This window comes from Esox lucius, chromosome 3 (assembly GCF_011004845.1).
Source record: "Esox lucius isolate fEsoLuc1 chromosome 3, fEsoLuc1.pri, whole genome shotgun sequence".
Taxonomy (NCBI): Eukaryota; Metazoa; Chordata; class Actinopteri; order Esociformes; family Esocidae; genus Esox; species Esox lucius.
This window is the reverse complement of record NC_047571.1, coordinates 26484012-26499485: the sequence shown is the minus strand read 5'-3', so window position 1 is coordinate 26499485 and position 15474 is coordinate 26484012. Positions and strand designations below refer to the sequence as shown.

The following is a 15474-nucleotide window of genomic DNA, read 5'->3' as shown; positions in this document are numbered from 1 at the left end:
GGGAGGAGACCCCGGGGAAGACCTAGGACACGGATAAGCGGTAGATGATGATGCCATGATGATGCCATGCCTGTGGTTTTTCTTTTACAGATAATCGCACCTATCATTTCCAGGCTGAAGATGAACAGGAGTTTATGATGTAAGATATGGGGTGGGTGAATGTGTGTTTCTGGGTGGGTGGGGGTTATTGAAGGGTGTGTGTGTGTTTTTATTTTGCCATACTTGTCAAGACCTTTTGCCAGTCTTCACCTGGAAATATTTTGTTGTAGGGTTAACTCTCTTGGTCTTCTTGTGTGTGTTTGTGTGTGGCTGAATGTCAGTCTCCGGTTTACAGGATATTGTAAATGTTCCATTTGTGTGTGTTTGTTTGTGTGTGTACAGCTGGATATCGGTGCTGACCAACAGTAAGGAGGAGGCCCTGAACATGGCGTTCCGTGGGGAGCAGAGTACAGGAGGAGAAGACACTCTGGAGGACCTGACCAAAACCATCACAGAAGAGGTCCTACGGATGCCGGGCAACGACATCTGCTGTGACTGTGGTGCTGCTGGTGAGTGTCTGTGTTGTCATAGTGATCTCAGGTAACCCGGACAGTCAGACCCGAATCATTCCAGCCTGCTGGTGAGCTTGTCTGTGTTGTCATAGTGATCTCAGGTAACCCGGACAGTCAGACCCGAATCATTCCAGCCTGCTGGTGAGTTTGTCTGTGTTGTCATAGTGATCTCAGGTAACCTGGACAGTCAGACCCGAATCATTCCAGCCTGCTGGTGACTGGAACTCTCACACGTCCTGAGCTCAGAGGCTGCTTCCATTCCCCCAGTATCCAGGCAGATCCTGCGCTCCGGTTACTTGTGCATTCTGTAAATGCAGCCGTTCTCTCCTCCCCTCACTCCTCCTTGGTCTCTCTCCCGTCTCCCCCAGTCTTTTCTGTCTCCATTTCATCTTTCTCGTTGCTCTCATTGATAATCCTCCACTGTCTAACAGCGTATTGTATTTCTCACCCCGACAGACCTTTCGCAGCCTTTACTCAAATCTATCTGCGACCAGCACCTTTTTTATATTGCAGTGTTTTATTAGTGGTATAAAACAGTGAATGTTGAATGCATTCTTTAAACACAGAAGGGTTCAGCACAGTGATGCATCCAGGCATGATCTCCATATGATGCCTTATGGTACATTAACCTCTGTGTCAGTGGCGTCCATCTACTTCCGTGTTTGTTCACTGTTCAAGGGCATAGACTCAGGTGGTGTCAAGGCAAGAGCTTCCGTTCGCCCTCTTCTGTCGGGCTAAATGCTGCGGCGCGCGTTGGCTTCGTTGAACCAGAGTTTCATTTCATTTTGAAAAAAGTCCTGAAAAAGTCCCAACGGGACTGTCGAAGGATGTTGGCATTAGTTTGAGGCTGGTCTCGATGCGGTGGTTCGGCCCCTGGGAACAGCACTCGATTGCGTCAGACAGGCAGACCTCTCGCTGGGGTTTGGACGTTGGTCGCTGCATCAACTCCTGCCATCCTTTTGTTTGGAACGGTGCGAATTCCCATTTCCTTGTGTATGTTGTGGAGTCATATTAGATGGGGGATAGGATTACACAATGGGGTAAAGGGACTTGTCACACACACGGACACCAACACACAGGGCCATATTTACCGTAGTGTGTGTGTGTTGATGACTTATTAATGCTTGGTATCTGTCTTTCTGCAGAGCCAAAATGGCTGTCTACCAACCTGGGCATCCTGACGTGTATTGAGTGCTCTGGGATCCACAGGGAGATGGGTGTCCACATCTCCCGCATCCAGTCCCTGGAGCTGGACAAGCTGGGGAGCTCAGAGCTCCTGGTATGTTGACACCAATCTCCAGGGGCACGTTGGGATTTCACCCTTCAAAGGAGGCCTGAACTCAAAATACGGACAGACTTATTTTTCAGACCATTGATATTTAATTGAAGACAACAGTTTTGGTTTTATTGATCCAAAATTATACAAATAATTGGGTATTTTTTTGCGGTGTTGTTTTGTCAGGTTCTTTATGTGTAAAGTTTTGTCCAACCTTTGCCTTTTCCAAGACCGTTTTCAAGGCAGTGCTGGTTTTCATGTCATTCATTCTTCTCTCTCCCTCTCTCTGTCTCCCTCTCTCTGTCTCCCTCTCTCTGTCTCCCTCTCTCTGTCTCCCTCTCTCTGTCTCCCTCTCTCTGTCTCCCTCTCCTCAGCTGGCTAAGAACATAGGGAACAGTAGTTTCAATGACATCATGGAAGACAATCTCCCATGTCCCTCACCAAAGCCCGCCCCTTCAAGTGACATGTGAGTGTTCATTGTAGAATTCCCGCCAGTCAGTTTTACTCAGTCAGAATTGCCTGGGGACATTTTCAACTCCTCTGAAGTCTTCGTAGGTGGGGAACAACAGTCCTGGCCTAAGTGGTGTGGTACTGTATGCAGACTCTTATGATCGTTATGTGTTCTTGCCTGCAGGACTGTGAGGAAGGAGTACATCAATGCTAAATACATGGACCACAGGTTTGCCCGCCGGACTGGCTCGGCCACAGCCACAGGGGGGCGACTGTTGGAGGCGGTGCGCTACCGAGACCTGCTGTCACTCGTCCAGATCTACGCCGAGGGGGTGGAGCTCATGGAGACCCTGCCTGAGGCAGGACAGGTATGGGGTGGCGAGCCACCAGAACATTCCGAGTGGTTCGATTGTATGGGGAGGTTGTTGTGAAAAGATCCTAATGGTGAACCGTGAGTAAATCATTATTACAATAGGGGTATTTTACTGGGGATTGTTTTTGCATATATGTATTTGTTTTTTTTTTTTTTGCATCACCGTGAGATCATTTGCTAGTAGGCCAGTAATACCAGTATGCAAATGTCCAAATGACTATATGGTGTGGCCAGCAGGAGACCGGTGAGACTGCCCTCCACTATGCTGTACGGACAGCTGACCAGACCTCCCTGCACCTCGTGGACTTCCTGGTGCAAAACAGGTATATGATCGTGGCCTCATTGTGAAATTTCTATAACTTCTCACAATAATATTGACTAAAACCTCTTCATTCTTTTTGCATTTGTCAAGGATTGACTATGACTGTCTCTCTCTCTCCCTCCCCCTCTCCCTCCCCTTCCCTCCCCCTCCCCCCTCCCAGTGGAAATCTGGACCGTCAAACGGACAACGGAAACACTGCGCTGCACTACTGCTGTCTGCACGAGAAGCCCGAGTGTTTAAAAGTCCTGCTGCGGGGGAAGCCAGCCATTGACATCGGTGTGTGGATAACCTGGGGCGTGGTCAACCTGGGGCATGGTCAACCTGGGGCGTGTCACACGTGGCACTTAACCGCCTGCCTGGTTTCATTTGCATTTCAAATGATAGAAAGATGTGTGGCAACCCAATGTGCTGTGGTAGTGAAGCAGAGAAAGAAGTCTGACTAATTTGTTAACTACTTTATTAGTATGTTTTGTCATTTTGTATATGTAAATTGCATACTATTATTATTATTTAAAATTCTCTACAACTTCATCCCCCTATGAGAGAAAAGCTGAGTACATTTACAAATGGTGTCATGATAATACACACTTACAGTGACTCCTAGCTGACTCCTCTTTTCTTTCAGCCAATCAAACTGGAGAGACTGCTCTGGATATTGCCAGAAGGCTCCGGAATGTCCAGTGCGAGGAACCTGTGAGTGTGTTTCAGACATCACTATTCCTGACTCTTTTGGTGCACGTGTTGACAGTAATCACTTCCACTCGTAAATTTAATGCAGCTTTTTTTCTAGACTTTTATCAAGTGTGAGCTGCAATGCAACCACCTCACAGATTAGCACTTCATTCAGTCACATATAACACAAGCATTAATATTGCATGATTACAGTATGTCTGTATGCTTCTTTCAAACTTGGCAAGTCCATACCCCTCGAAATGTGACCTTGTTCAGTGTTGTGACTAGTTCACACAATAAAACTGATCTCAGTCCAGTCAGTCCTGTCGAAAATGATCAGGTAGACATAGCATTGTAGTGTTTTCAACTATAGGAATAATCATATGATCATTTGTTTAATACATTGTACCCAGCACCTCCGTTCTGTATGTGGGACTATATTCCAATTTCTTTACCTGACATTCACCCTGAACCTCTGACTTTTTAGCTTTTCTTTCTCATTCTGTCATTGCCCCTTCTGTCCATCTCTCTCTCTCTCTGTCCCTCATTCGTCATCTCTCTCCTTCTCTAGCTGGTGGAGGCAGCTGCGGGGAGGTTTAATCCTCATGTGCACGTGGAGTATGACTGGAACCTGCGTCTGGAGGAAATAGATGAGAGTGATGATGACCTTGATGACAAGGTAGTCCAGAAAAGAACAATATAACTTACTTCTTTTTTATTCCACCGTATGTATGAACTGCAATGTGTTGTGTTTTGATCAGCTAGCAGATTACTTCATTTGCAGAAAATGACTCCTAGGAGACCATAAGATGATGGGTGGGTTTACAGTTGCATACCTTTTTTTTGGTGCACGCAGCAAAAAAGGGATGTGGTGAGGGGTATTTATAAGGGGGATGCCAGAAGGAAGTGGGCTTCATAGAAAACAGTTTTTGAACCATTTCAATTATAAAACATCAAATTCGAATTCAGTTTTGTTGCCTTTAAATTAAATCTCAAAGGGAATACATCCAACTTATTTTCCACCAACCTACTACAACAAGCTATGGATGAACATTGCCCTAAGAGATGTGCAAGTTAGTTGAATATCATTCACAGTGATTCACAGCTGTAATGGCCGCCAAAGGTACTTCCATCAATTATTACCCCTGGGTTATAAAGACATCCCCAATACAGGCATCTTCATCATGTTTCATTGTCATTCATTTGGGCAATTAGTGCATTGTGTTGCAGCAAAGAAGTAAATAATGTACAGAGAGTCTGTTGATGTTTATTAGTGACTGTATCAGGACATAAACCAAAATCAAACTCTTTAGAACACTGTTCATAATATCTGACTGGATATGAGAAGAAAATACACATTGTCTGCAGCCTAATCTAGGCCAATCCTGGACTTTCAAACTGGTCTGGCTAAGTAACTGAAACTCCCTTTTCAATTTTCTGTTCTCGTTTTTTGGAACCATTAGTAGTAAGCTGAAGTGTGATCGTAGCTGCCTACTCTGTGGCCTTATTGTAGAAGAACAGAGATAAAGTAGCAGCTTTCTCTAAATGACTTTCTCTTGACCTCTGATCTTTTCCCCTTGACCCCGTAAAGCCCAGTCCAGTGAAAAAGGAACGCTCCCCGCGGCCCCAGAGCTTCTGCCACTCCTCCAGTATGTCCTCCTCTCAGGACAAGCTCACCCTGCCTGGGGGTTACGCTCCCCACAGGGACAAACAGCGCCTCTCGTACGGGGCCTTCTCCAACCCAGTGTACAGCACATCCACAGACACCCCTCCCTCGCCGGGACCCGATGGGACCACAGCGCCCAGCAGGACGGCCGGGAAAGGTGACATCAAGGACGTTCGCGTTATATAAAATAGATACGATTAAGATCGACTGAGACTATGGTGTCAGGTCCCCATGGTTAAAGCAAGGGTTTTTATCAAGCAGGTTTTACTAAGTCACCTCGATTATAGGAAGGAACAACTGTCTGCTTTGTATGTGGTGTGTTTGTGGGGAAACTGAATGTCCTTTTTTGTAGGACATTCCAAAGAATTTGGTGAATGTGTCAACAGTGTCAAAAGTTTAAGCTTTTTGGAGGACAGTTTTCGATTGGCGCATGAAGTTTTGTACACAACGTGAATAGCCTATAATCGCTGTGTACATTTACACACGCTGAGTACATTTACACACGCTGAGTACATTTACACACGCTGAGTACTTTTGTGAATGTTATTGTGTAATGGTGCAGCTAGTGGTAGACAACTTAGAGGTACGAAATACTCAATCTACAGAAAGAAGACACAATTGTATACAATAAATGTTATCCTTAAAATAATGGGATTTACAGTTTCAGTAGAGTAGCGTTTTGAGTGCAGTGTAGAGCAGCCACTGTGTTTCCACACCAGCTTAGAAGTGATGTGGCGAGCCGTGGGTGTTGATGCGGCGAGCCGTGGGTGTTGATGCGGCGAGCCGTGGGTGTTGATGCGGCGAGCCGTGGGTGTTGATGCGGCGAGCCGTGGGTGTTGATGCGGCGAGCCGGGGGTGTTGATGCGGCGAGCCGGGGGTGTTGATGCGGCGAGCCGGGGGTGTTGATGCGGCGAGCCGTGGGTGTTGATGCGGCGAGCCGGGGGTGTTGATGCGGCGAGCCGGGGGTGTTGATGCGGCGAGCCGGGGGTGTTGATGCGGCGAGCCGGGGGTGTAGATGCGGCGAGCCGTGGGTGTTGATGCGGCGAGCCGTGGGTGTTGATGCGGCGAGCCGTGGGTGTTGATTTGGCATGTTATGTGGCCATGACTAACCTATGCATGCATATGTTTGACAGCAGAAATCCACGGCCGCAACCTGTAGCTTCATGAGACAGAAGGAGGATCACAACACTGTTTACTTGAGCCTTAACAAGAACTAATACACAGTGGCTGCAGCCTATGAGACTGATACAGGTGCTGGTCATAAAATATCATCAAAAAGTTGATTTATTTCAGTAATTCCATTCAAAAAATTAAACTTGTATAATGTTTACATTCATTCGACACAGACTGATATATTTCAAGTGTTTATTTCTTTTAATATTGATGATTATAACTGACAACTAATGAAAAACCCAAATTCAGTATCTCAGAAAATTTGAATATTGTGAAAAGGTTCAATATTGAAGACACCTGGTGCCACACTCTAATCAGCTAATTAACCCAAAACACCTGCAAAGGCCTTTAAATGGTCTCTCAGTCTAGTTCTGTAGGCAACATAATAATGGGGAAGACTGCTGACTTGATAGCTGTCCAAAAGACGACCATTGACACCTTGCACAAGGAGGGCAAGACATAAAAGGTCATAGTTAAAGAGGCTGGCTGTTCACATAGCTCTGTGTCCAAGCTCATTAATAGAGAGGTGAAGGGAAGGGAAAGATGTGGTAGAAAAAAGTGTACAAGCAATAGGGATAACCATACCCTGGAGAGGATTGTGAAACAAAACCCATTCAAAAATGTGGGGGAGATTCACAAAGAGTGGACTGCAGCTGGAGCCAGTGGTTCAAGAACCACCACGCACAGACATGGGTTTCAGCTGTCGCATTCCTTGTGTCAAGCCACTCTTGAACAAGACACAGCGTCAGAAGCGTCTCGCCTGGGCTAAAGACAAAAAGGACTGGACTGCTGCTGAGTTAGGTTCTCTGATGAAAGTACATTTTGCATTTCCTTTGGAAATCAAGGTCTCATTGTCTGGAGGAAGAGAGGAGAGGCACAGAATCCACGTTGCTTGAAGTCCAGTGTAAAGTTTCCACAGTCAGTGATGGTTTGGGGTGCCATGTCATCTGCTGGTGTTGGTCCACTGTGTTTTCTGAGGTCCAAGGTCAACGCAGCCGTCTACCAGGAAGTTTTAGAGCACTTCATGCTTCCTGCTGCTGACCAACTTTATGGAGATGCAGATCTCATTTTCCAACAGGACTTGGCACCTGCACACAGTGCCAAAGCTACCAGTACCTGGTTTAAGGACCAGGGTATCCCTGTTCTTAATTGGCCAGCAAACTCGCCTGACCTTAACCCTATAGAAAATCTATGGGGTGTTGTGAAGAGGAAGATGCGATACGCCAGACCCAACAATGCAGAAGAGCTGACGGCCACTATCAGAGCAACCTGGGCTCTCATAACACCTGAGCAGTGCCACAGACTGATCGACTCCATGCCACGCCGCATTGCTGCAGTAATTCAGGCAAAAGGAGCCCCGACTAAGTATTGAGTGCTGTACATGCTCATACTTTTCCTGTTCATACTATTCAGTTGGCCAACATTTCTAAAAATAAATTTTTTGTATTGGTCTTAAGTAATATTCAAATTTTCCGAGATACTGAATTTGGGATTTTCATTAGTTGTCAGTTATAATCATCACAATTAAAAGAAATATACATTTGAAATATATCAGTCTGTGTGTAATGAATGAATGTAATATACAAGTTTCACTTTTTGAATGGAATTACTGAAATAAATTAACTTTTTGATGATGTTCTAGTTTTCTGACCAGCACCTACACTCACACAGAGCTCAATTCAATCACCGCCTGTAGTGCTTCAGTAGGACAACGATGTACAGGATTTCTCTTTAACTGGTGTGTTCGTGATAAACTGAATAATCCACAATAATTTGAAATTGTATTGTTCACTCTATAAAAATAGTAGTAGTGCCCTACCCTTTGTGCCAAAGAGAAATCGACTGTCTTCAACATACTTTTCCATCTTCACGTCTCCACAAGGGTTGTGTCCACTTGTTTCATTAAGTCACTGCATGCCTTTCATTCCCTGGCTTTTCTAGCGCCCTCTGCTGGCCCGCCTACCTCCCTACCCCTGGGCTCCCAGACTGGAGGCAGCGGGGGCAGCTCCACCCTTAAGAAGAGACCCCCACCCCCTCCCCCCGGGCACAAGCGCACCCTCTCAGACCCCCCCAGCCCAGTCCTACAAGGCCCTCAAAGCAAAGGTGGGATCAGTTGGGGTGAGTTGGTTGAGCGGGTTGGGGGATGGGGGGGTTGGGGGATGGGGGGGATGGGGGGGGTTGGGGGTTGAGTGGGTTGGGGGATGGGGGGGTTGGGGGTTGAACGGGTTGGGGGATGGGGGGGTTGAGTGGGTTGGGGGTTGAGTGGGTTGGGGGTTGAGTGGGTTGGGGGTTGGGGGGGTTGGGGTTTGAGCGGGTTGGGGGATGGGGGGGTTGAGTGGGTTGGGGGTTGAGTGGGTTGGGGGTTGAGCGGGTTGGGGGATGGGGGGGTTGAGTGGGTTGGGGGTTGAGTGGGTTGGGGGTTGAGCGGGTTGGGGGATGGGGGGGTTGAGTGGGTTGGGGGTTGAGTGGGTTGGGGGTTGGGGGGGTTGGGGGTTGAGTGGGTTGGGGGTTGGGGGGGTTGGGGGTTGAGTGGGTTGGGGGTTGGGGGGGTTGGGGGTTGGGGGTTGGGGGGGTTGGGGGTTTGAGTGGGTTGGGGGTTGGGGTTTGAGTGGGTTGGGGGTTGAGTGGGTTGGGGGTTGGGGGGGTTGGGGGTTGAGTGGGTTGGGGGTGCATTTTAGCATACTCTGCTCGATGGCTTAGTTCACGGCCAGGAACCAAACATTGTTGAAGTTGTAAATGGAAATGCGCATGCGTACAGATGTCATAGCAACTTGTTTGTTGTACATGACAAATGTATCTCTGAATGTTCCATAATGTTGCATCTTGCTACACATGACCTTTGCGGTGGATCAAAGCTTCATTTCTCATTCTGTCTACTTGCTTCTTAGGTTTGTTGAAATATTATATGACCTTATAACCATTAATCTCAGCTTATAGCTAGTCATTCATAATTGTGAAACTGTATGACTAAGGAAAAAGGTGTGTCGGGCTTTTGTGTGTAAAAAAAAAAGGAAATCAGTAAACAGGCCTCATCATATTATTATACATGTAGCTGATAGTTAAGAAAATAAACAATGACCTTCAATTAAATGCTTACAGTATCTTAATGGATGGTTCACTCCAAGTATAGTGTTTGTCAGAGTTTGCACACATCCAAATAATGAATAACATTAATTTGGGTAAAGAATTAAAGGTTTCGATCTTAGCGACTTACAAAAGTTTGGTGTTTCGGGCCTTCAAAAGAGGACAACATGAAGATGATTGATTTGTTTTGCCGTTTCCTTTTCATGATGTTATAGGTTGCTTGCACCATGACTCGTGTTGTCTGCAATCGACTTTCTTCCCTACTAGAAAAAAACACTTCTGTGCTCTGAAATTATCTAATTAAACCTGATCTGTAATGCCAGTGTCTTACACAATATACAGCTCTGGTAAACATTAAGAGATCACTGCACCTTTTTCTTTCCTTTCCAAAAAAGTTGAAAAGGAAAGTTTGGAGTGAGGAACAGAAGCGTTTGATTTGCATTGGTCTCTTAATTTTAACCCTTCTGTTCCTCACTCAAAATCTTCCTTTTCAACTTTTTTGGAAAGGAAAGAAAAAGGTGCAGTGGTCAAAATATTTTCTGGAGCTGTATGTGTTGAATGAAACAGCAAAAGACAAACTACAGACATAGTGAAAACGATAGTAATATAAATGTGTCTGGTCAGGACCTTTGGAACAGCTGAAAGGCCAGAGGCAGTAAATCTAAAGAGCCGACCAGATACTTAGTGTATCTATGTTGGTTTTACAGTATGTATTTGGATGCAAGGCCTTATTATCAATCATTAACGGCAACCAATATAGGGACTATAAATATGTGTTATGTTTGCTCTCCTTTTCATCATTGCTAGCAAACAATACACTGCATTCTGAATTAATTGGAATTGTGCTGTATATCGTTCCCATTCATGTCCTGGCAAATGGTCATGGACATGCCTTATCTTCTGAGGTTTGAAAATACCTGTCAGGCTTTGTTTTTGGAGTGAACCAAATCTGGATTCAGACAACAACAAAGCAGTCACCCACCACTTTCAAAAGCTGAGGGCTGGGCCTTGGGCTGGAAAAACTCTCAGAATTCATAGACAAAGCTATAGATGCAATGACTAACCATCCATGACATAAAAAAGTAAACTTCTGAGGCTTTAGTAGATATCACTGACTGTGTATAATTATATTTTGTAAATAGAATAAGCCACATGTGGCCATGTACACTCTCTTGTTTTTTCAACGCAGGAAGCGAGTCCACTCCCCCGCCTGGAAGCAGGACCTCCCCTGGAAACAAGTTTGAGCAGCAGCAAAGGTACATCACCCTCCCAGCTTCCCCTAACTCCTGTCCTCTGGGCCAGTCAAATATATTCAGCAGACGTCTTCATCCGCAGTAACTGGGTTTCCATCTACTTACATGCGAGTGATGCGTCTCCAGCGCATTTTTTCTACTCTATAAGTGGTTTTGCCGCTGCGTTAAAGTGCAGTTGCGTTAAATAGCAAATGGCCAACTGGTCTTTGCACCTGAACCTATCCAACAACTCGCAGATCCAGTGCGGGGAGATCTTGGATGAAACAGGTTTTTATTTGTCACGCAGTCATGCACGCACACACAATTCATCATGACACACTGATATTAATTCCTTAATCAGTGTTTGCACATAACGGCATTTCTTGCCTTAGTGCTGTTACCGACACAAGGTCTTACCAAGTCTAATGAACGTGTTCTGTAATCTTCTCTTTCAGCACTAGCACTACTAACACGAAGTCAACACTTGGTCCAAGAGTCCTACCCAAACTACCTCAAAAAGGTGGGTCGGCAATCTCTTCACAATGCAGGAAATCACACAGTATACGTTTCGGTTTCCCAGACAGTTGGCAAAAAGCAACGACACTACATCAGTTTATTAAGGACAATGTTGACCTAGAATACACACCACATGTTAATGGAAGTTGTCTTAACATCTCTTTGCTGAAGTGGCACTACGGAAGATTGACACGATGCACCTCCCCTCAGTGGACAAGTCCTGCCAGCCTCTGGGTCCTGAGGTTCTCCCGAAGTCAACCTCCGGCCAACCAGAGCCTTCCCAGAAATCCCCTCTGCCGCCTGACACCGCCTCAAAGCCCCTGCTGCCGCCCGACGCCTCCTCAAAGCCCCTGCTGCCGCCCGACGCCTCCTCAAAGCCCCCGCATACCCCGGGCGACACCCCTCAGAGGGCCCCGTTGGTGGAAAAACCACAGCTAAGCGACCTCCCGCCCAAGCCCCAGCTGTCCGACCTCCCGCCCAAGCCCCAGCTGTCCGACCTCCCGCCCAAACCGCTGCTGTCTGACCTGCCGCCCAAACCTCAGCTCAAGGACCTCCCGCCCAAACCTCAGCTAAGTGACATCCCTCCAAAGCCGCTGGTGAGTGGGCGCCCCGCTCCGGGTGACGCAGGGGCGCCCAGAACACAGGCCGCAGACCTGCAGTTGTCCAGCCAACCGGAGGAGCTCTCCCCCAGGCAAGCCAGCGAGGACACCAACGGAGCCCTGCCCGGTGCTGTGGAGATGCCTGTGCCACTGCCCCGGACGCTCAACACCGTGAGTCTTGTCTTAAGGATACTGCTTCAGGACCAGGACATTGTTGCACATGTTCTTAGGACCTCTATGTTGTTTTAACATTACCCCAGTCCGTGTCACTGCCTCGTGCTTAGAAGTATTTGAATCCTGCTCACGGATTAGCCCAGGGTTCCCATGGAGGGGTTAACAATTAAGTAGGACCACCTCGCATTCTCGTGACATGTTTTGTCAGTCAGGGGTTTGAATAGTTTTACACGGCACTGTGTAATTTTGTCATTTTGTCAGGTGAAAATGTAAGTGTACCCTGACAGTAAGCATACAGTGTTATGTTTTTTTTGTTTGCTGCATTTTTAACTAGGGGAAGAGTAAAACCAGACGGGTTCGGACCATTTATGACTGCCAGGCTGATAATGATGACGAGCTGACCTTTGTAGAGGGGGAGGTCATCATCGTCACAGGAGAGGAGGACCCTGAGTGGTGGGTGAGTATTTGATCTCTTTCAGGCTACAGTCACACACATCATAACGTCTGTTGAAAGCACAACTCACCCCAGTTGACTGTAGGGGATGGATGTATTTTCTTCTGGCAAAGGATTCATATAATTAGAGAAGAAGTGGGGTCTATCAGGACACATTTCTGACAAGAGACAAAATCAAATGCAGGGGTGGCTCCGGATTTGGGCAGTGTCAAGGGGTGGTAGAATTCTTTATTTATGCACTCAACAATCTTGCATTAAGCTTGCATCATAATCATGTCATCCTACTTGATACTGTTAACTGAATTTACTCAAGATCGAAAACAATTTGAAAAGTGCGATTGATTCGTTGGTAAAGCCTATGATTTAATTGTGCGTTATTGCGCTAGCGCAATGCAGAGTCCATGAATACCGCAAATGCATGTAACTCACCAGTGTGCTGCAATAAATGTTTTTTCAAAAACTTTAAAATGTTGTAGTAGGTCATTGAAAAACATTGAGTTTACATTAAGTAAGAATTGGTAAAATAATACATTATATTAGGAAATCTATTAAATATTATTTTTATCACCAGTCAACAATGGGCGAAACCCACAAGCCCTAATAGACGAGCCACCACTTGCTTAACAGTATTCTCATTTGTGTGTCAAAAATGTTCACCTCACTGTGAATGTCACAGTGAAAGAAGTCTTGTATATTGGTCTTCATGCGTTTGTCCCGTTTCTTTCAGATTGGGCACATAGAGGGACATCCTGAGAGGAAAGGGGTCTTCCCCATGTCATTTGTGCACATTCTTTCTGACTGACAGCTGGAGAGACAGGTGTGAGGTCCCTCCTCTAGCACAAGCCCCGCCCTACCTTGACCTCGCACTGGACTGTGGGCGGAGTCTATGTAAATAGCTGCTGTTACAACAGGAAACAAAACAAAACCGTACAAAGAATCTAACCCAGCCTCATCGCAATGAAGACTTGTACATAAACTGTTATCCTGCCTACCAGTATTACCGTAGCCGTAACCCAGCATGCAGAACTGGGTTTGCAGTAGCCATCCTTTGAATTAAGCACTTAAAAACGTTCTCAGTGTGTGCTGTAACTGTCTGTGTATAGACAAATCTGTGTATGTCCGTGTTAGTGTATCTTTGTACATACACATACACACCTAAGAGTGTATATATGTTTGTACAGCATATGCAAGTGTGTATTGATGAATTGACCCTGCCTGCCTAGAGAGTTAGGGCTGTCTTGTTCCAACGGCAAACCCTTTCAGCTGAACTGTTTACCGTCACCACCATCTCTTGAGCTTCCGTAAGTAGATAATGGATCCTCGGGTCTATTGGATAAGGAGTATGTTATTTAGATACACAGTATACTAACCCTGATGTTCTAGTCCCACTCCCTTTACCGGCATGGTGTCTGGGCAATGAGACAGCGAGTTTACAGAGATATCTTTAACACTGAAAGGTTGGAGGAAGTATTTATTCATGACATAAATATAGTCTTTTTTTTTTTGCTTGTTATGTGATCCATTTGAAATTACTTTTCTGTCATGGTATTTTATGCAAAACGGAGGTGACATTGTGATTGAGAGCCTACAAAGTCAAACTATTTGCGGTGGTGTTGGTTGTCGTCTCTCTGGTTGTTTATGAAGGACCACAGTTTGCGCATTGTTCCTCTGGATGTTACGGTATTCATTCTTTCCCCCCCTACTGGCCTAGCTTTGTTGATAGAAATTTTGAGTTATGATCAAATCCAGTTATCAATATTATAGTACAAGGTAAATCTTGATTTACATTTTCATGTAAATCTCCCCTTTTTGAGAACAGTATCAAGCCTGAATGTGAAGACTGCATCACAAACACACACACACACATAACACGCACACTCAATGGAGGCAGATACAGTAGCCTGGACATTATAATGCACTGGGCAGGTAAAAAACTGGTCATTTATGTTCATTCGGAGCAGGCAAGGTGGGTCTAGAGATATGCAAAATGTAATAAATCAAAGTATTGTGAGTGAAGCCTTCCACTAGTAATTGTTCAAGTGGCTCTATGAAAGTAATTGTTTAAGGTTGGGATTGGTGGAGAACATGTTGATCCTTGATCCACACCAGGGAAGTTTCAACATATTTCTTACCACAGGTGTAATGTCTGTTTCCAACAGAAGACCTTGTTAACAAACCACACAGTGATGCTATAACATGCACGTCTCTTGATCTGTTTGAGTAAGAATTATGACATTTGGAACACATGCACATAGCTAAAACTTGCAATATCTCTGACATAACTGGCCCAAATGGACCCAAAATAATTTGTTCCCCCTAATTTTCAAAACTAGAATGCAAACACGCATTTGCTATTGTTAATTTAACATGGGTAATTCTTAGACACAGTCATTGGAGGTCAATGCCACAAGCTCATGTCAGGGGAATATATAAGTTATTTTTTTATGCTATGTTACAGCCCAGAGAGTGGAAACACCCCAAACCTTTTTGGTTTTCTAATCTGAACCTTAACCTCAGTACTGTGATATCTAACCTGAACCCTGACCATACATTTTATTTGTAACATATCATACTTTTTAAAAGATTCATAAGATAAGATATTTTAGTAGCATTTGTGATAGGGATGTACCGATACCACTTTTTTTAAGACTGAATATGAGTACTTATATTTGGGTATTTCCCAATACCGAGTACCAATACCGAGTACTCAAAGCTGCACTAGGTAGGATTTTTTCAGTAAAAAGACAAAAGTTGTGTACCCTATAAACATGTTGTGGACAGGGTTTTGGTGTTTCCACGATTCTCTTGTCTTTTCACTTGATGAACAAGTTAGTTATCATCACTTATATTGATAGATATTGTATCAATGTCTTTCATGAATGAAAGAAAAATGAACGTTGTTGTACCATGAAATAGCTTTGTCAGTGTAAAG

The 15474-nt window shown here is 45.2% G+C and overlaps 1 protein-coding gene across 9 annotated transcripts in view; it reads left to right on the top strand.

The window, feature by feature from the left end:
- The window catches only part of asap1a (ArfGAP with SH3 domain, ankyrin repeat and PH domain 1a), a 50309-nt gene extending 35756 nt beyond the window's left edge, over window positions 1-14553 (top strand). For 2 of the 9 annotated variants that reach the window (XM_029118523.2, XM_029118520.2), the window contains 16 exons: window positions 91-139; window positions 382-548; window positions 1697-1830; window positions 2202-2293; window positions 2462-2645; window positions 2888-2973; window positions 3133-3248; window positions 3598-3665; window positions 4216-4323; window positions 5236-5467; window positions 8425-8601; window positions 10757-10823; window positions 11255-11319; window positions 11487-12085; window positions 12423-12545; window positions 13270-14553. In XM_029118523.2, coding sequence (XP_028974356.1) covers window positions 91-139; window positions 382-548; window positions 1697-1830; window positions 2202-2293; window positions 2462-2645; window positions 2888-2973; window positions 3133-3248; window positions 3598-3665; window positions 4216-4323; window positions 5236-5467; window positions 8425-8601; window positions 10757-10823; window positions 11255-11319; window positions 11487-12085; window positions 12423-12545; window positions 13270-13344 — 2342 coding nt within the window. In that variant the 3' untranslated portion in view covers window positions 13345-14553. Of the gene's footprint in view, window positions 1-90; window positions 140-381; window positions 549-1696; window positions 1831-2201; window positions 2294-2461; window positions 2646-2884; window positions 2974-3132; window positions 3249-3597; window positions 3666-4215; window positions 4324-5235; window positions 5468-8424; window positions 8602-10756; window positions 10824-11254; window positions 11320-11486; window positions 12086-12422; window positions 12546-13269 lie in introns of all 9 variants that reach the window. The other 7 variants (XM_029118522.2, XM_029118519.2, XM_029118527.2 and 4 more) reach the window with 5 other exon arrangements.
- The last annotated feature ends 921 nt before the right edge of the window (window positions 14554-15474 follow it).